At 44.4% G+C, this 20,834-nt stretch overlaps 1 protein-coding gene across 1 annotated transcript in view; it reads right to left on the reverse strand.

Moving 5' to 3' along the window:
- LOC144674196 (tissue factor pathway inhibitor 2-like) overlaps positions 1–18,144 on the reverse strand; it is a 31,008-nt gene extending 12,864 nt beyond the window's left edge. The window contains exons 1-6 of the mRNA XM_078535666.1: positions 17,875–18,144; positions 7,669–7,848; positions 5,600–5,779; positions 5,317–5,490; positions 3,944–4,123; positions 3,656–3,829 (exon numbers count right to left, since the gene is read on the reverse strand). Coding sequence (XP_078391792.1) covers positions 3,656–3,829; positions 3,944–4,123; positions 5,317–5,490; positions 5,600–5,779; positions 7,669–7,848; positions 17,875–17,947 — 961 coding nt within the window. The 5' untranslated portion in view covers positions 17,948–18,144. The remainder of the gene's footprint in view (positions 1–3,655; positions 3,830–3,943; positions 4,124–5,316; positions 5,491–5,599; positions 5,780–7,668; positions 7,849–17,874) is intronic.
- Between the last annotated feature and the right edge of the window lie 2,690 nt (positions 18,145–20,834).

The following is a 20,834-nucleotide window of genomic DNA, read 5'->3' on the forward strand; positions in this document are numbered from 1 at the left end:
TCAGTCCAGTGATGCAACATTGAATCTGGGTGCTGCCATTGGTCTACAAGCACCATCCATCCCAAGCATTTCCAATTTCCATTTGTGCGTGGTTCCTTTAAATACAGTTGAGATTGCCTTGTGTGAGTGTGCCTCACGCCCGCTGTACAGCTTGAAGATGACAAATCCAAAAATACAAATTCATTGCTTCAATTCAATTGTGATCACAAATCACGACCCTCTGACATGAGTCCTGGGTTTTGCACACACACAATTTCAATCTTCCCTGCTGTGAAGCCACTTTCATTGGGACCACTGTCTTGTAGGAAGCTTACTACTAATGTCCACTGCATTCGCTGCTCCCAATGCGGTTTCCTCTACATTGGAGAGACCAAACGCAGACTGGGTGACCGCTTTGCGGAACACCTTCGGTCTATCCACAAGCATGACCCAGATCTCCCTGTCGCTTGCCATTTCAACATTCCACCCTGCTCTCATGCCCACATGTCCGTCCTTGACCTGCTGCATTATTCCAGTGAAGCTCAACGCAAACTGGAGAAACAGCACCTCATCTTCCAACTAGGCACTTTACAGCCTTCCGGACTGAATATTGAGTTCAACAATTTTAGATCATGAACTCTTTTCTCCATCCCCACCCCCTTTCCAATCCCCCTTTTTTCTAATAATTTATATAGATTTTTCTTTTCCCACCTATTTCCATTATTTTTAAAAGTATTTCCATCCATTGTTTTATCTCTGCCTTTTAGCTTATTTCGATCCCTTCCCCCCACCCCACCCCCACTAGGGCTATCTGTACCTTGCTTGTCCTGCTTTCTACCCTTAATTAGCACATTCTTTAGATAATATCACCACCTTCAACAACTCTTTGTCCTTTCGTCTATGACATCTTTTGGTTATCTCCACCTATCACTGGCCCTCTATCCAGCTCTACCTGTCCCACCCTCCCTTAAACCAGCTTATATTTCACCTCTTTTCTATTTTCCCTTAGTTCTGTTGAAGAGTCATACGGACTCGAAACGTTAACTGTGTTCCTCTCCGCAGATGCTGTCAGATCTGCTGAGTTTTTCCAGGTATTTTTATTTTTGTCTTGTCGGAAGCCTGTTTAGCAGCTTGAGTGGACTGTCTGCGGCTACCTCCTCTTAACTCACTTGTTTCAGATTATGATAAGTTTAGGTCTCTCTTATCATTGACCAAATGCTCTCAAAGTCTACTTTGTAATTTTTGGATCAGATTGCTGTAAAAAAAAGTTTCTGTAGCATCCTTTTTTAGCCACATACCTTTGAACCCTCTGGATCCTTCTAATTAGCCTGTTTTGATCTTTTTAGCTGTTTGTGCTGATGCTGATTCTAATTTATATGAGCATGTGCTGTTCATATGTTTGAAACTCTCACCCCAAAGTGATTGGCTTAAATGTGAAAAACACCTAATCTAAACATAAGTTTTATACACTAGAAAAATGTCATGTAAAAGTCTTGATAAACGTATGAGGTTGGTACGTTATACCGGGACTGCACTTGGGGTCTATTTATCGGGCTGTTCAGCTGGTGTCTTCTGCTTGCTACAGCACAGGGAATAATGTGGGAAAATAGAATTTGGTTCAAAAGAACAAGGGGCTAAAAATTCGATTGTCCCTGAAAAAAGCCATAGGGATTGTGATGCGGTATTAACTTGCATTCCTCCAAACTTCAAGCTGCCTGCTAAATTAGATGGAGGTGGTGCACAGCCCACTGCTAAACTCACTGTGGATTTCACATCTCAGCAAAGGGCCCAAGTTCCCATGGGCCTAACACCACTTAAAGCTAGCCTACTTAAAGTAATCCTCCAAATCTTAAAAGGGAGGTGCCTTCTGGCTACCGTAAGTGCTGGAAGTCATTATGGAAGAGATAATGAGCAGAAGAAATGGTACAACAGACCAGACAGCTGCTTGAAGGTTGTTCAATTTCAATCCTGGAGGCCTTGTTTCAGTAGGTGGCCAGGAGGAGAGATGTTCTGATCCCTCAGGCAGCCTGGGGGCAATCCAGGCAGACACTGCAAAGATGGCTAGAGCAGATAACCATTATGGTTAATGCCAGCAGTCTAGCTCTGAGGAACTGGATGCAGTCTCAAAAATTTTAATAAGCGCACACGCGTTGCCAAGGTGCATGAATCTATCTTCACATGCCACATCCTTACAAATGAACCAATAGCCTCGCACACTGCTCCATTCACAATCCACTACTTCACTTACCTCCTAATAGTTTCTATCAAACACAATTCAAACCCTAACATTCATTGCCTCACCTCTCCCTCACAGACTCAACAGTGTTACAAACATCACTGTCACATCTAGTAGCTTGCACACACTGCCAGCTATTCAACTGTGGCAGGCACATCACCCAAATATAATGTACCACAGTTGCTGATATAGTTTCCTCTTTCTTGCAAGATAAATGGGGCATAATCAGAGACAAAAGCACCTAACTGGCAGGGGCAGGAACTGATGCATGTGTTATACTGTGCGAGCTCTGAATGATTGTATATTTAAGTGTGCGTATATATATATATATATGGATGCAAGGAGGAAAAGGTGGGAAGGTGGGGGAAGATGCCACAATTCGGCATCAGTCCATACACTGGACATCAGTGTTCTCGATCACAGGAGTGTAATTCTGGACACACTAAAGGAATAACAATGGAATTTGAGGTTGCCTATTTATTGAGAAACAAATCGTAGTATATTACTGCATTTTTAAAAATTCATTTACACGATGTGGGCATCACTGGCTAGGCCAGCATTTATTGCCCATCCCTAATTGCCCTTGAGAAGGTGATGGTGAGCTGCCTTCTTGAACTGCTGCAGTCCATGTGGTGTAGGTACACCCACAGTGCTGTTAGGGAGGGAGTTCCAGGATTTTGACCCAGCGACAGTGAAGGAATGGCGATATATTTCCAAGTCAGGCAGGAGCCATTATAGGGTAGGTTTAGCTTTCAATAATGGGTGGGTTTGAGTTGGGTGTGAAATTAAAAATTTTAAACCAGCCCAACCCACCTCGAGTCCACCTAATTCTAGCTTTAACTGAGGTGTGGAAATGGCGGGTGACCAATCTGCTGTCGGGGGACAGCTCAGTCAGTAACAGCTTTCAAGGAAGGTGTGTGCTTCCATTTGTTTTTAAATCGCCATTCTGATTTTTTACCCTTTTCATTTGGGTGTGTTCGAACCTCAGAAAACCCGGTAGGTAAAAGGGTTTGAGAAGGTTAGTGCATTTACGGCCCTGCCTGTGTGACAGGGGGAGTAGGATTGTTCCCTCTAGACAAACAAGCTTACCTACTTCCATCTCTATTACTCCCTCCAAGATCCCACCATCTCCACATTCCCTCCCCCAGCTGCAATCTTTTTTGCCTCCATCCCTCCTTGCTCTCTGCTGTTCAGCTGCGGCTCTGAGCCACAGACCTTACCACCCAACAAGTAGCTGACATGTCAATCAGATGTGAAACCTACAGGAATAAATGGAAAAGCTGTCCTGTATTTAATAGCTGCAGAACACTGAAAAACCCATACTTCCATGCTTCTTGCCCAGAACTCCTCCCCATGCCCACCCCTGCCCCCTGCTCCAAACACATTTACACATCTTCCCAAATATCAGAGCCCATGTGTATTATTGATTGTGTGACTTACGTGGTTGACATAACTTTTGGCAAAGCTCAAGAAAAATAAAGTTATTGTCATTTCCACCACAGCCAGAGTAACTGAATGTCTCACAAGAGCCTCTCTCTTTGTTGAAGTAAAACCGCAGGATATCAGCTGCACAATGTCCTCTGTCTTTGGGCTTGATACAGAATGAGGATGAATCTGTAAAGCAATCAAGAAATCATAACTTTCAAAATGTCTAATATTCCGCATTGAAAACTATTATTTCATTTAAAATAGCTTAAAATAAAGAAAAATATCTTTGAAGATAAGTACCTGAAATTGGTTTGCACTCCTTCAGGCAATTTGAAATGTCTTTGAAGTTATTAAGGTTTCCATAGCAGCCACCAAACACAAAGTCCTCACAGTGTCCTGTTGTAAAGTTATAGAAATACCTGGAAAAGGAAGCGCGGCATGGTCCTACATCTGCCTCCAACCTGCAAATTTTGGGAACCTCTGCAATTAAAAAAAGAATGTTGTTAAATGCATTATGATTGTATATTTAAGTGTGCGTACATATATATATATATATATATATATATATAAATGCAAGGAGGAAAAGGTGGGAAGGTGGGGGAGGATGCCACAATTCGGCATCAATCCATACACTGGACATCAGTGTTCTCGATCACAGGAGTGTAATTCTGGACACACTAAAGGAATAACAATGGAATTTGAGGTTGCCTATTTATTGAGAAACAAATCGTAGTATATTACTGCATTTTTAAAAATTCATTTACACGATGTGGGCATCACTGGCTAGGCCAGCATTTATTTCCCTTCCCTAACTGCCCTTGAGAAGGTGATGGTGAGCTGCCTTCTTGAACTGCTGCAGTCCATGTGGTGTAGGTACACCCACAGTGCTGTTAGGGAGGGAGTTCCAGGATTTTGACCCAGCGACAGTGAAGGAATGGCGATATATTTCCAAGTCAGGCAGGAGCCATTATGGGGTAGGTTTAGCCTTCAGTAATGAGTGGGTTTGAGTTGGATGTGAAATTAAAAATTTTAAACCAGCCCAACCCACCTCGAGTCCATCTAATTCTAGCTTTAACTGAGGTGTGGAAATGGCGGGTGACCAATCTGCTGTCAGGGGACAGCTCAGTAACTAACAGCTTTCAAGGAAGGTGTGTACTTTAATTTGTTTTTAAATCGCCATTCTGATTTTTTACCCTTTTCATTTGGGTGTTCAAACCTCAGAAAACCCAGTAGGTAAAAGGATTTGAGAAGGTTAGTGCATTTACGGCCCTGCCTGTGTGACAGGGAGAGTAGGATTGTTCCCTCTAGACAAACAAGCTTACCTACTTCCATCTCTATTACTCCCTCCAAGATCCCATCATCTCCACATTCCCTCCCCCAGCTGCAATCTTTTTTGCCTCCATCCCTCCTTGCTCTCTGCTGTACAGCTGCGGCTCTGAGCCACAGGCCTTACCACCCAACAAGTAGCTGACATGTCAATCAGATGTGAAACCTACAGGAATAAACGGAAAAGCTGTCCTGTATTTAATAGCTGCAGAACACTGAAAAACCCGTACTTCCATGCTTCTTGCCCAGAACTCCTCCCCATGCCCACCCCTGCCCCCTGCTCCAAACACATTTACACATCTTCCCAAATATCAGAGCCCATGTGTATTATTGATTGTGTGACTTACGTGGTTGACATAACTTTTGGCAAAGCTCAAGAAAAATAAAGTTATTGTCATTTCCACCACAGCCAGAGTAACTGAATGTCTCACAAGAGCCTTTCTCTTTGTTGTAGTAAAACCGCAGGATATCAGCTGCACAATATCCTCTGTCTTTGGGCTTGATACAGAATGAGGGTGAATCTGTAAAGCAATCAAGAAATCATAACTTTCAAAATGTCTAACATTCTATATTGAAAACTAATATTTCATTTAAAATAGCTTAAAGAAAAATATATTTGAAGATAAGTACCTGAAATTGGTTTGCACTCCTTCAGGCAAGTTGAAACGTCTTTGAAGTTATTAAGGTTTCCATGGCAGCCACCAAACACAAAGTCCTCACAGTGTCCTGTTGTAAAGTTATAGAAATACCTGGTAAAGGAAGCGTGGCATGGTCCTACATCTGCCTTCAACGTGCAAATTTTGAGAACCTCTGCAATTAAAAAAAGAATGTTGTTAAATGCATTATAGAATGTATCTCTTCATATTGTTTCCCATTTATAAAAAAATCATAGTTCAACATTACTGTCAGCTACACATTTAAAATGCAACCGAAAGAAATGTTACCCATTTGTGATTGCTGTGAACTTCAAGTAACTAGTGAAGGATATCAAGGGATCTAAGAATTTACAATATCAACATACATTTATATAGTGCCTTTAGTGCAATTTAATTTCCCCAAAGCTCTTTGGAGGAGAGTTACAAAACAAAATTAATCACTGAGCCACATAAGAAGACATTGGCTGGGTTTTTCCGGTCCCATCCACCAGCGGGACTGGGAATTTCCACCAAAAGTCAATGGATTTTGGCTGCCTCTCCAAATTTTCCATCCCGCCTGCACTGTTTCCCACCACAGGCGGGACCGGAGAATCCTGGCTATTAGGACAGGTGGCCAAAATCTTATATATTTAAGTGAATACAGCATGTTGGTTTCATTCTAATGAGATCCAAGATAGAAAGAATTATTACAGGACAAGTTTCCTTTTCTTTTGATTTATCACTTGAATAATTTGAGGAATAGTATGAAATGAGGCTGAATTGTACAATACCTACCTTGATGGTTGACCATTAAAGCTCTGGTTTGACTTACCTTGTTTACCCATTATTGAAATAGATTGTTCACACCATTAGTAGACAAGCTAGCAGAGGTGTTCATCCACAAAGCAACGGGCTAAATCTTAATGATCACTGTGTTGGAATTTTGAACAAGTGTTCCTTGCAATTTTCATAAATTTCTCTAAATTACATGTGATTTTTGAACTGTTCAATTTCTAATTAACAGGTCATACATCTTTATAACAGAGTATGACTTTCCCTCTTAACGAGGTTAACCAAGGTCTGTGCCTTCTTAATTTTCCTCTCTGATGAGAACTAAATAAAATATCTTTCACACAGCATTTTATTAAAGGATTGACTTGAACTTCTTGGTAGCTCTATTGGCAGATTAACAAACCTGTGTGAAACCAAGTCGCATGTGATTACATTTTCCACTTTTACTTTGAGTATTAAAATTAACATGACCCCGGATTCCATCTTTGGTCAGTGCTGAATTAATTTGGTTTAGCTGAGGTGGAGATAGGGGTGCTATAACCTACGTTAGTGTCAGGTAACAAGCATCAGAAAGAAAGAATGCCAGGGTTCCCACCCCTGATCGTTATTCAGTGACTAATGTACTATTGCAAAGTGCTTATTTGGGAACATAAAGTAAGAACAAGATCAAGCTCATTGTGAAGAGAATGGTTATTTGGATAAGGTCCCAGAGGGCATCTTGAACCTACATCAACATCAAACAATGTCTTCAGACAACAAAATAATTGAAATTCTGCAAACAAAGAAAGCAATCTTTTCTTATAACTGGTCTTGTGAAAACACTTCAAGCAAAAATACTATCTTGGCAGCATCAAGATAGGTGGAGTTGGAACAAGGGGAGAATAAATTCTAACGGAAGAATGGGATTTTTCAAAGTTTTGAGTCATTCTTGGAAATATGTGTTCTGGAAGAAAACAATCAAAAATTAGGGGCAGAATTTTTAGCTTGGTGGGCGGGTGCGCGCCTGACCTGATCTGATGTGAAATCGTGCAAGATGGTGTCGGGCAAGCCTCCCAGTGTCACCCTGCAGTCGCACGATATTTTGGTCAGCGGGCACGCGCAAAATCCAGTTGCACAGTTCAGATTTTCAGCTATTCAAACTCTACTTTAAACGGTTTGGGTAAGCAGGAACTCTCACCCTCCCTGTCACGGTTTATTTTTCCTAAATGAGCATGTCCTGTTGGCAAAGCTTCACATTACTTAACAGGAAAAAATGTTTGAACAGAAACTTACTTTTAATTCTTCGGCAATGCGATATGCACTCACTTACAGATTCAAAGTTATTTTCATTACCGCTGCAGCCACCATAGATAAATTTCTCACACCGCTGAGTGTATCTGTTGTAATAATAGCGAAGGGACCAGGTATTACAGGGTCCTGGGTCTGGGAACATTAAGCAGTCTTCTCGGTTTTCTAGAAAATTACAGATTGCTACATGTAACTTCTGTAAAATTGCATGATAACTTGAGTTATTAAACAAATGGCTTGGTGCCAAGAAGCATGAAACAATGGAAATCCAAACCATTACTGGCTGGGGAAGTACCTCCAGAATGTGGAATTCAGAAAGGTGGTAACAGACCCTTGCCAGTGCAACATCAAGTGTACTAATACTGCCTCAGCACTCTGAGCTGGGAAGAAGTCCCCATTTCTGATCATCACCAGTGACTCCACATAGACCATGCGCATGTATTTGCACCATCAATAGATTGAACTTCTTGTGATGCTGTTCTCCCCTATGGTTGAATAATCCATTAACTCTCAGTGGCACAGGTTGTGGAGGGGGAGGCAGGTAATCCTGAGGGTGAATGATGTAGGGTTCGAACTAGTAGCTAGGAGAAGGATGGGGCCTGTAACAAAAGTTGTAAAAGCTGAATAGGATTACTTTGGTCTTTAAAATCTTCAATTGAAGAAAGTTCTGCCTTCCATGTGAATCTCACAACACAAATGTGGTCATTGTGTTATGGCTGGCTGGAGAAAGATTACTGGGCAAAATAAACAATTTGAAAACCTCTTGTGACAGAATAACCGAAACATGATTTAAAAATGGCTTTTGACACCGAAGTGTGAAGGGGAGTGTGTATTAAAAATCTTAAAAGTTGTTAGGACACAACAAAGACAAATGCTGTGTGACGGTTTACCACAATCACAAAATATTGATAGCTGAATAGAATCATTTCTCTATTCATAAAGCTTTAAGAAACTAGTCACATTCCCAGTTCTTGTGTTTGATACATAAAATAATGCTGCATTATTTAAACACCTAACTTGGAGTAAGTACAACAAACATCAGCGTAAGTCTCAAACTACGGTACACAGAGCAGCAAATCGAAGCAAATGTGGACTCTTCAGTAATTGGAGATCCATGCAAACAAGAGTTTTCTAGTGGTCATGGCAGGGTCTACTAGGATTTTTGCTGTAATTGGATAAGTGTTAAACAAAATTAGAGAAAAATTAAGCACAATGAAGGTTAGTTCCGATGTGATTTTGTTAAAAAATAGGATGTATTATTGGTAAATAACTTAATACATTTGCTGAGATATGAAATGAATCCAGCAGGCCTGGCTATAAACCTCAGGGAGGCTTCATTAGAATGTGATCTCTGTAAGTCACAGTGGTCTTCTTAATCAAAATGTTCCATTTCATTTATTCTGTTAGGGTTGAAAGTAGAAAAATACAGCTGAATCTTCAGCTATTACAAATTTGCCCTCGCATTTTAAGCTCCAGGCTCTATTGCTCCAATGTTTTCCTCACCACCCTTCCACATCCCACTCTATATAATTATCAACTCACCCAAATCTCTTGCCATGCACAACCTGCTCACTGATTTCTGCTCACCCGTGTCTTTATTGCTCTCCTCTGGTTACCCGTTCCACAATGAACTGAATTCAAATCCTCATCCTCCTGTTGAAATGCCTTAACTCCTCCAGAAAATGGGAGAAGATTACACCTGGCAACTTTATATCCAAACAAAAATCTGCTTTCTTATCCTATTCAACATTAAAGTTGAGCAGTTGGATGTTTTAAGTCTGAGTGACGATAAGAAACTAGCTGCGTACTAAGAACATTAGGCTATTTGGGATGCAAAAACAAAATAATCATGAACTTTCGATCTGGTGTAAACGTGTGTCAGCTGCAGCTCAGTGATTGCACTCTAATCAGCCAGAAGGCTGTGGGCTCAAGTTCCACTTCAGAAGCTTGAGCACAAAATCTAGCTGATATTTCAATGAGGTCCACATGGACATGACTCCAACAAGGGTTTCACAACAGCCTGTCAATATGCCTTTAACAAATGGCTAAGTGTCTAGAAAAGTTCTCTGGCAGGGATGAGCTGATCCAGTATGTGGGTGATCTGTTACTATTTATACAGACGCCTGAGAAACATATGATGTCGCTGAAGGAGTTGCAGCTCCTAATGTGGTATGGGTTGAAGGTAAACACTTAAGATGCTCAGATAAACCAATAGCAGGTACAATTTTTGGGGTTTACACTGAGACTGTGTGAAAGGGTCACAGATGAGGCAAAAAGGTACAAGAGCTACCGATACTAGAGAATGTTTTAGCTTTAAGGTCATTTTTAGGGCTGACAGGATATTGCTGAGAGCTTCCAATAAATTGCACAGGTATAGCTAGACCATTGTATACATTAGCACAGAAGTTAGTTGAATGGGAGTGGACAGAGAAATGAGAGAGAGCATTTCACACATTTAAGGAGGAGCTGCAACCAGCTCTAGCTTTGGGGAAAATAACCCTTCACAGGGTGCGCGGCCAGAGAAGTTAGTTTAAGTACTGTAATGTTACAATCAGCCCATGGGAGACTTAGGCCTGAATCTTCTGGTCGGTGTATGAGGGCAGGCCCCACTGGCCGATGCATAAAATGACGCGCAGTGGCATTAGGTGTGCGTCCTGAAGTCACTGCGCGTCATTCCAATCAGTGGGCGCACACCGGAGTTGGCTGTGCGTCCGTTGAACTGTCAAAGGCCTGTTAAGACCATTCAAAAACCAATTGAAATCATTAAGAGGACTGTGCCCATCCAACCTTAAGGTTGGCGGACAGGCGATGAGCTCAGGCGGCCTTCACATTTCTCATGAAACCTCATCCACAGGCGGGATGAGGTTTCATGAAGGCTTTATAAAATAAATAAACATTTTTATTGAAATACATAAACATGTCCAGCTCATGTGACACTGTCATATGAGAGGACATGTCTGAGTAATTTTTTTAATTCTTTTTTTCCATTTTTCATCATGAAATTAATCTCCCTGAGGCAGCTCCATGCCTCAGGGAAATTTCTGCGCTCTTTTGCATGCATGTGCGAAAGAGCGCAGGCCCTGACTCTCCCTCCTCCCCCCGCCCACACAGGTAGCACTGAGCACTTCTGGGTGTACATCAAGCTGAGCACGCTTTAATTGGCCCGCTCACTTAAAATGACTGCTCCCGCCCACCCCACACAACGGGGAGAAAATTCTTCCCTTAGACTGGTAGGGTACACTTCTTGGACATTAACTCAAGTAGAAATAGCATACTCATCCTGTGAGAGACATCTTTTAGCTTCCTACTGGGCAGTAACACTTCACTGTCTTCACAGGAACTGCCTTGGTAACTCTTGGAATGGGACATTCTCTAACAAGATTATTTGTAGATGGGAGAATTAAAGAAGGAACAGTGCCGAGCCCCATATGTAGTAAATGGACTGTGTTAATGAGGTCATGTGATATGAAGATGGAACCATTGAACCACCTGACGCTTGCAGTAAATATGGGTTATGTGGGAAAACTGCACTGCACCACTGTACAGTAGAGGGGATGTGGGAAATAGGAGGAGGATTTAAGAAAACGATTCACCCAGAATGCAGAGACGTCTTTGTAGATGGATCCAGTTGTGTGGAAAGGTAAGTGGTGTGTAATTTGGGATCCAAAGAATAGCCCAGATCTTCCGGTTTCCGAATGGTCAGAGACCGAACATACCCCAGAGAATATGTTACGGGACACCCTCAGTAGTCCCAATGCAAGGATGCCATGGGATTTTCCCATGGGAAACTCTCCTGCATCCAGGTAAGTAAGTCGGAATACTCCAAAAAAGTCTCCAACTCTGAGTTAGCATCGTCTTTGGACGGTTCTGACTGAATTACCTGAATTATCTTAGATAGTTATCTAAGAAATGTTAGACAGAAAAAAAACATGTCTAACTCCTGGTAACTATACAACTGACCACCTCCCCCCAACCCCACTGACTGGCCTGACCAGCCCCCCACCCTGCAACCCTCAAAACCCCATCACACTCCTAACCCCAGACCCTCCGAATCGCCCCTCCGACCCTTTGACTCTCCCACCAACCCTCCAACTCACTCCTGTCCCTCCGAATCATCCCTGACCGTCTGACTTGGCCCTGACCCTTCGACTCCACCTGTCCTCAACACCCTACCCACCCTGCTACCATCTGCCACTCTACCCAAGTTGCCACCCAGCCACCTCACTCACACTGCCACCCTACCCACTTAGCAACGTGCCTCACACACTCATTCACTAAAACACTGAAAATCTACTTAATAGCCCCAAAGCTTCTCAATTTGTTGGTGAATGAAGACTTGGCAAAATACAGCAGCTAGTGCAGTAGAAAAGGGGTGCGGCTTGCTCCCCCACTGATCTGCCCTACAAGGAACGACTGCAAGAACAGTTACGCTCCGCACTTCTGAAAGAGGCCTGTTTGGAAGTCCGGGTCAGAAATTTCGGAACTCCATTTTAGTGCAGAACAAAAGGAGCAGAGTGGCAATCTGACGATGATTACCACTCCTTAGGAGATTTGGCTTGGGCCAGTGGTCCTGCCACTGCTGGGAAAATTTGGAGAGCCATTAACTTGTAACGGCTCTCCAAATTTTCACATCCTGTCAGTGGCGAGGGCCGCTGGTGTTGAGGCCGGAAAATCCTATGCAGAATTTCAATTAATCTGGGAAAAGTGAAGATTTAGATCAGTGAAAGGGAAACCACTCTTAAGTGGCCCTATCCTGAAAATGGTGTTTGTAACTATTGGCATTGTAACTATTTTAAACACAATGTTAATGCTTTTTGCTTATTCATTCACAGGATGTGGGCATCATTGGCTAGACTAGCATTTATTGTCCATCTGTAATTGTCCTTGGGAAAGTAGTGGTGAGCTGCCTTCTTGAACCGCTGCAATCCATGTGGTGTAGGTACGCCTGCAGGGCTGTTAGGAATTTTGACCCAGGGACAGTGAAGAAACCACAACCATCTTCCTTTGTGCTAGGTATGACTCCAACCAGCGGAGAGTTCTCCCCCTTATTCCTGTTGACTCCAGTTTTGCTAGGGCTCCTTGATACAATGCTCGGTCAAATGTGGCCTTGATGTCAAGAGCACTCATTCTCACCTCACCTCTTGAGTTTAGCTCTTTTGTCCATTTTTGAACCAAGGCTGTAATGAGTTTAGGAGCTGATGGCCCTGGCTAAACCCAAACTGAGCGTCAGTGAGCAGGTTATTGCTAAATAAGTGCTGTTTGATAGCACTGTTAAAGACCCCTTCCATCACTTTGGTGATGATGGAGAGTAGACTGATTGGCCGGGTTGGATTTGTCCTGCTTTTTGCAGACACATTGCCGGGTAAATGCCAGTGTTGTAGCTGTCCCTGAACAGCTTGGCTAGGGGCACAGCTCATTCTGGAGCACAAGTCTTCAGTACTATTGCCGGAATGTTGTCCAGGCCCATAACCTTTCATGAATCTAGTGCCTTCAGCCATTTCTTGATATAAAGTGGAGTGAATCAAATTGGCTGAAGGCAACCTGTGACGCTGGAGACCTCAGGGGGGGTGGCTGCAATGGATCATTACCCAGCATTCCTGGCTGAAGATGATTGCAAATGTTTCAGCCTTGTCTGAAATGCTGGGCTCCCCCATCATTGAGAATGGGGATATTTGTGCAACCTCTACTATTCCTGAGGGCTGCAGATTATGACTTACATGCCCAGCAGTTTCAAAGTCGCTTACATTAGTTGTCCAGTAAAGTGGCTTCCTTAATCTGATTCCACGTTCTGTGGTAGCCCCCATCTGGAAAATACCTCCTTCACTAGGGTTTACGTTGTAGTTAGGGTGGTAACTAGCTTGCATGGAAACTCCTGTTAGATCTTTAATTGTCCACCACCAATCACGATTGAATGTGGCAGGACTGCAGAGCTTAGATCTGGTCCATTGGTTGTGGAATCGCTTAGATCTGTCCATTGCATGCTGCTTTCGTTGTTTGGCATGCAAGCAGAGCTGTGTTGCAGCTTCACTCAAAGAAAGAGCTGAGATGGGAAGGAAATGAGAAAGCAGACATGCTAGCAAAGAAAGGTATTACAGGAGGAGTGCCTTGGGATCCCATGGAAGGAGTGAGAGAAATAGCAAAGACGGCAGCAGCTGAACAATTGTGAGTGATTGACCTCATGGAAGTGCTGAAGGCGGAACCACAACTCAGGGAGGTGTTAAGTAAACTAGGAAAGGGGGACATTATTGAGGGACTCGATGGAAGACCTGAAATGGGAATTGGGGAAGGGATGTTATTTGAGGATGACAAATGGGTGGTGCCTACAAACCAGAGGGAAGATTTACTCCAGTTAGTACACAGGGGACCAAGGGCAGGACATCCTAGTGCAGAAGAAATACAGAAAGGAGTAAATGCAGTGGGGTGGGTGACCTCATCAGAGAGAGGCTGTGAAGTACTTTTGTCACAATTGTCTGATTCGTGCCAATAATCCAGACCCACAGAGGAGAAAGGCACCTTCAGGGCACACCAAAAGGTCAGAAAGGCCCTAGTGATGTGAACAGAAAGATTTTATAGGATCTCTCCCAACTTCAAGCAGAGAGAATAAGCACTGTCAAGCTCTGGTAAATAACTTCACCAAATGGATTGAGGAATTTCCATGAGAAGTAGCCACTGCCCTAACTACAATGAAAAGTCCAGTGAAGGAAGTATTTTCTAGTTGGGGACTGCCGCAGACCATGGAACCAGATGAGGGAAGCCACTTTACTCAACATGTAATACAAGTGACTTTGAAACTGCTGGGCATGTAAGTCTTAATCTGCACTCTTCAGGAATTGTAGACGACATGATTAGAACCCTAAAAGAAAGACATAGGAACGAACTGGATGAACAAAAGAAGAAATGGAATGAAGTGTTACCACTTGATGAATATTAAGGGAAATACTCCTTATACAACAGTCTATTCACTTCATGAGTTAATAACAGGGCGATCTATGAGAATGCCGGTTCACTTATTGATACCTGTTCTAACTGAAAGACAGGATCAAGCAGTTACTCGAGATAGGTTTGTGAGAGACCTGAAGAAACAGAGGAGCTCTATAGGCAAGCTGCAGGGAATATTAGCAGAAAACACAGTGCTAACACAATGAATCTAGGACCACACAAACCACAGGAATGGGACATAATCAGGTGTTGGTTACAAATTATGCTCCGCCTGGAACCACCGTATATGGGACCATATAATATAGTGGAAAAGGCGAGCCTGATGGAATAGTAAGTGTAGCTATGCAGAAAGGTCAAATGGTTCCACATCAATCAAATAAAACTGTACAAACCCCAAAAGAAGCAACATAACCAGGTGGGGAAGTTATGAGTATGGTTAAATGGTGGGCCATGGAATATGAGGTTGTACCTATGATGATACAGCCGCAGGGTCAGCCACAAAGGTCACCGCTGTCAGTCTCAGCCACTTGAAAAACGATGACAAGAGGTGGCATCCGGAAGGGAGAGAGCCCAGAGGGTGTTAGCTCTACAGGCCCAAAATATAACTTGAGAAGTCATAAGTGCCAAGAGCATGACTGTATTTTTTGTAATTGAATGAGTTGCTTTTTAACCAATTGGATCTGTGCAGCCCAGATAGTATAGAAGGGGACAATGCAGAGTGAACCTTTACTTTTTTTCAGGAAGAGAAAGGAGAAGGAGGAGGTGATGAAGCATGTGTCAATGCTTCCCTTGATAATCCTTTGGTGACCGTCACCCACCTGCAGAAAATGGCTGAAGCTGAAGGATTTGTTAGTAAAGTTGGCTAAGACCTAGATCTACTTGGGCCTGAAGATCACACTGAAATAACTAAATTATTGAATGATCTTGATGTAACTCAGCGTATACTGTGGGAATTAAAACTCAGGCAATGTGAGGTGAGGAAAGATATACAAAACACTAAACTTATCCCATGGTGGGAACAATTATGGAGTTGGGAATGAACTGTATGTCTCAGGTGTTGGTCATAACCCAATTGATCATTGTGATCTATTTGCTATCTCTGGCAATGACGGAGAGCAGAGGGTGAAAGAAGAGACAACTAAAAGTTAATCGGTAAGGCCTTGGCTCAGCAAGGGCAGGAGAAGTTGGTTTAAAAGTGTCAGAACATCAATTGCTTGGGAGTCGACTCCTGTAGCTGGTCCTTAGCAAGAATGCATTCAACTTAAAATAAGTCAATGTTTAAAAGTCCAAAGATGGTATTGCAAAAAGGGAATTTGTGATGGACATTTTCAGAAATTGGCCCAACTTTGCCTCACAGCATTCCATGGAACCTTGGAATTGGATCCCCCCCCAAAAAATGAAAACCTAGCATCGACACAATGGCCCAGATCTTCCAATCTTCAGGTGGGTTGGAGATAAGATGTACCCCAGTAGATGTGCTACAGGACACCTCGGAAGTCCCAACGCAATGGCACTGTGGGAATTTCCCAGGACGTTTGAACTTCCAATGGGCAATTCTCCTGCTCCACAGGACCCTCTGAAAAAATATCCAACTCTAAGTTGGAGTTGAAAACTTTGGACAGTTTTGACTTACTTACCTGGGGATAGTTACTCAGGAAGTGTTAGACAGAATAGCCCTAGGGCTAAATCATCCCGGATTTACACTAAGTGCAGTAGCAGGCGTAAAAAAATACATTTTACCCACCAGCCACAATAGAGGATTTTTGCACTGTATCACCCCTTTCCCACCTCTTTAATTATGTAGCCACGGGAAACACGCTATCGCGCTGGAGGGTGGCCTCTGAATCACCCGCCACGCCACTACCTCACTGTTTCCACACTCTGGGTGCCATATCTAAGTTGCAGCCACGTGTACAGTTCTCAATGCTTGCAGCCCAGAACTGCTCCAGTGAAGACGAGCCCCTGAAAGCCAAGAAGAGTTCAGTGACCCATCACTGGAATGCCTTTAAGAGGCCGGCCGTGATTTATTTCACCCCTGCTCTGGCCACAGGAAGTCCAGCGATCTCACCATTCCAACTTCGGAGGTGGTGGTCAGTACCAACGCTGCACAGAAGAGGTCGACCATCCAGTGCAGAAAGAGGATGAACGATCTCATCTGTGCTGCCAGGTAAGGCAACCATCTCATCACTCTAAACTCACACACTCACAAGCCCATCACACATTCACTGGCAACTCACTCACTGCCAGCTCAAGGGATGTCACCATTCACTCTCTCACGCACACTTTCACATCTCCATCTGGCCTCATCTCCTCTGGAGACTGCCTGCTCAGCCCTCACCACCTTGAGGCCACTAGCACAGATCAACCTGAACCCCCACACACACCCTGGGATACCCTGCTTCCCCAGTACTGCCCTTGCCCTGCAGCCTCTTCCCTTGCCTGAGGTCTCTCCTTCCCCCTTCCCCAAACAAGCCTAGGCCTGCAACGGTTGAAAAGCTACACCCACCTTATAGCTGGTCTGGTAGGTATAGACCTGCCTGTGAGCCTCCCTAAAAGTGATGTGGGGCTGCCTGCGAAGCTTGGCGCTGATGACCAGCAGTGCTGCCGGAAGCAAGGTAAACAAACCTCAAAGGTGCGATTGGAGTGCAGCTCGCCAAGTGCTCGTCGCTCATGTAGAGTTGTGAAACACATCCGATCGAATTATTGAACGCCTCCGATTGATTCGGGATTTTTTGAAGTATAGTTAAGATGAATTTCACCACGAATTCAAGTAAAAACTTTCTTCTGCCTTTAACAATCTCCCAATATCCTGCGTAAACCTACCGGGTGGAAAATGCAGAATTCTGCTGATCTGGGAATTCACAGTGGACTCTACCAGTCCTCTGAGTGTCTCATCACTGATACCCTCATTCTATGAAACAGGAATGGAGTCTCGCCAGCTATGTAAGTTATAAATAAGCACGGATCACCACTCCACATGTTTGTCCATTTTTCATTTATGTTGCTTTACCATCAAAGCTGACAGTAATTCTAGCCCTCGAGCAGCAGACCTGGGCTGTTCCCACAGGAGGTTGTAAACCCGTCTGCCCAGTTAAAGTTCCGACATTTGTTACTTGAGTGCCCGCTTTATTCTTCAAAGGCAAATCTCAATTATTTTTCAGTACCGTCGTTCCTAACATGGCTATTTTAAAACAAAGCATTGAAGAAAATAAACTCAGCTTCTACACATTAGACTATGTTGAAACTCCTTACCTGCAGATGCAATGTCAAACTGTGGAGCCAGCAGCAAGATGCTGCAGATCACAGTGAAAAGCTGCAACTCCATGATTTTGACAGAGTGAGTGAGTTGCGTTGATTTCACTGTCGATTTCTCGCTGTGCCTCGTGACCTCAGTCTCCACCAGGTCAGCGGAATCAAGTGGACTCCTCACTCCCTGATTGAAGCTCGAAGCTGGTACATTTATAGAGCGAGGGTTCCGGCCACTGCACTCAGCTTGGCTCAGAGATACGCCAGTGTGACGCCAACTGAAAAACCAAAGACGTCAAAAACAAAAACAGAATTACCTGGAAAAACTCAGCAGGTCTGGCAGCATCGGCGGAGAAGAAATCAGTTAACGTTTCGAGCCTTCATGGCCCTTTGGCAGAACTGAAGCATAGTTAGGAGAAAGGAGAAATATAAACTGGTTTAAGGTGGGGGGGCGGGGAAGAGAGAAGTTGAGGGTGTGGTGATTGTGGAGATAAGCAGTGATAGGAACAGATAATCAAAAGATGTCACAGACAAAAGGATCAAAGAGGTGTTGAAGGTGGTGATATTATCTAAGAAAAGTGCTATATAAGAATGGACGGCAGGACACTCAAGGTACAGCTCTAGTGGGGGTGGGGTGGACAGACTAACAAGGTTTTAGTTTTAGATTTAAAAATAATGGAAATAGGTGGGGAAAGAAGAATCTATATAAATTGTTGAAAAAAAAGGGGGGGGGGAGAAACGGGGTGGGGATGGGGGGAGGGGGAGTTTAAGATCTAAAGTAGTTGAATTCAATATTCAGCCCGGAAGGCTGTAAAGTGCCTAGTCGGAAGATGAGGTGCTGTTCCTCCAGTTTGCGTTGGGCTTCACTGGAACAATGCAGCAAGCCAAGGACAGACGTGGTCAAGAGAACAGGGTGGAGTGTTAAAATGGCAAGCGACAGGGAGGTTTGGGTCTTTCTTGCGGACAGACCGCAGGTGTTCCGCAAAACGGTCGCCCAGTTTGCGTTTGGTCTCTCCAATGTAGAGGCGACCGCATTGGGAGCAACGAATGCAGTAGACTAAGTTAGGGGAAATGCAAGTGAAATGCTGCTTCACTTGAAAGGAGTGTTTGGTCCCTTGGACGGTGAGGAGTGAGGAAGTGAAGGGGCAGGTGTTGCATCTTCTGCGTGGGCATGGGGAGGTGCCATAAATGGGGGTTGAGGAGTAGGGGGTGATGGAGGAGTGGACCAGGGTGTCCCGGAGGGAACGATCCCTACGGAATGCCGTCAGGGGGGGTGAAGGGAAGATGTGTTTGGTGGTGGCATCATGCTGGAGTTGGCGGAAATGGCGGAGGATGATCCTTTGAATGCGGAGTCTGGTGGGGTGATAAGTGAGGACAAGGGGGACCCTATCATGTTTCTGGGAAGGAGGAGAAGGCGTGAGGGAGGATGCGCGGGATATGGGCCGGACACGGTTGAGGGCCCTGTCAACGACCGTGGATGGAAAACCTCGGTTAAGGAAGAAGGAGGACATGTCAGAGGAGCTGTTTTTGAAGGTAGCGTCATCAGAACAGATGCGACGGAGGCGAAGGAACTGAGAGAATGGGATGGAGTCTTTACAGGAAGCGGGGTGTGAGGAGCTGTAGTCGAGGTAGCTCTGGGAGTAGGTAGGCTTGTAATGGATATTGGTGGACAGTCTATCATCAGAAATTGAGACAGAGAGGTCAAGGAAGGGAAGAGAAGTGTCAGAGATGGACCATGTGAAAATGATGGAGGGGTGGAGATTGGAAGCAAAATTAATAAATTTTTCCAGGTCCCGACGAGAGCATGAAGCAGCACCGAAGTAATCATCGATGTACCGGAGAAAGAGTTGTGGGAGGGGGCCGGAGTAGGACTGGAACAAGGAATGTTCCACATACCCCATAAAGAGACAGGCATAGCTGGGGCCCATGTGGGTACCCATAGCCACACCTTTTATTTGGAGGAAGTGAGAGGAGTTAAAGGAGAAATTGTTCAGTGTGAGAACAAGTTCAGCCAGACGGAGGAGAGTAGTGGTGGATGGGGATTGTTGGGGCCTCTGTTCAAGGAAGAAGCTAAGGGCCCTCAGACCATCCTGGTGGGGGATGGAGGTGTAGAGGGATTGGACATCCATGGTGAAGAGGAAGCGGTTGGGGCCAGGGAACTGGAAATTGTTGATGTGACGTAAGGTGTTAGAGGAATCACGGATGTAGGTGGGAAGGGACTGGACAAGGGGAGAGAGAAGGGAGTCAAGATAACGAGAAATGAGTTCCATGGGGCAGGAACAGGCTGACACGATCAGTCTGCCAGGACAGTTCTGTTTGTGGATTTTGGGTAGAAGGTAGAAGCAGGCCGTCCGAGGTTGGGCGACTATCAAGTTGGAAGCTGTGGGAGGAAGATCTCCAGAGGAGATGAGGTCAGTGACAGTCCTGGAAACAATGGCTTGATGTTCTGTGGTGGGGTCATGGTCCAGGGAGAGGTAGGAGGAAATGTCTGCGAGTTGACGCTCAGCCTCCGCGAGGTAGAGGTCAATGCGCCAGACAACAACAGTACCACCCTTGTCAGTGGGTTTGATGACAATGTTGGGGTTGGACCTGAGAGAACGGAGTGCAGTGAGTTCAGAGAGAGACAGATTAGAATGGGTGAGAGGAGCAGAGAAATTGAGACGGCTAATGTCACGCCGACAGTTCTCAATGAAAAGATCAAGAGAAGGTAAGAATCCAGAGGGAGGGGTCCAAGTGGAGGGAGAATATTGGAGGTGGGTAAAAGGATCCGTTGAACGGGGTGAGGACTCCTGCCCAAAGAAGTGAGCACGGAGACGAAGACGGCGGAAGAAGAGTTCAGCATCATGCCGAGCCCGAAATTCATTGAGATGAGGGCATAAGGGTATGAAACTAAGTCCTTTGCTGAGCACTGAACGTTCAGCATCGGAGAGGGGAAGGTCAGGGGGTATAGTGAATACGCGGCTGGG

The sequence above is a fragment of the Cetorhinus maximus genome, chromosome 3, assembly GCF_964194155.1.
Source record: "Cetorhinus maximus chromosome 3, sCetMax3.hap1.1, whole genome shotgun sequence".
Taxonomy (NCBI): domain Eukaryota; kingdom Metazoa; phylum Chordata; class Chondrichthyes; order Lamniformes; family Cetorhinidae; genus Cetorhinus; species Cetorhinus maximus.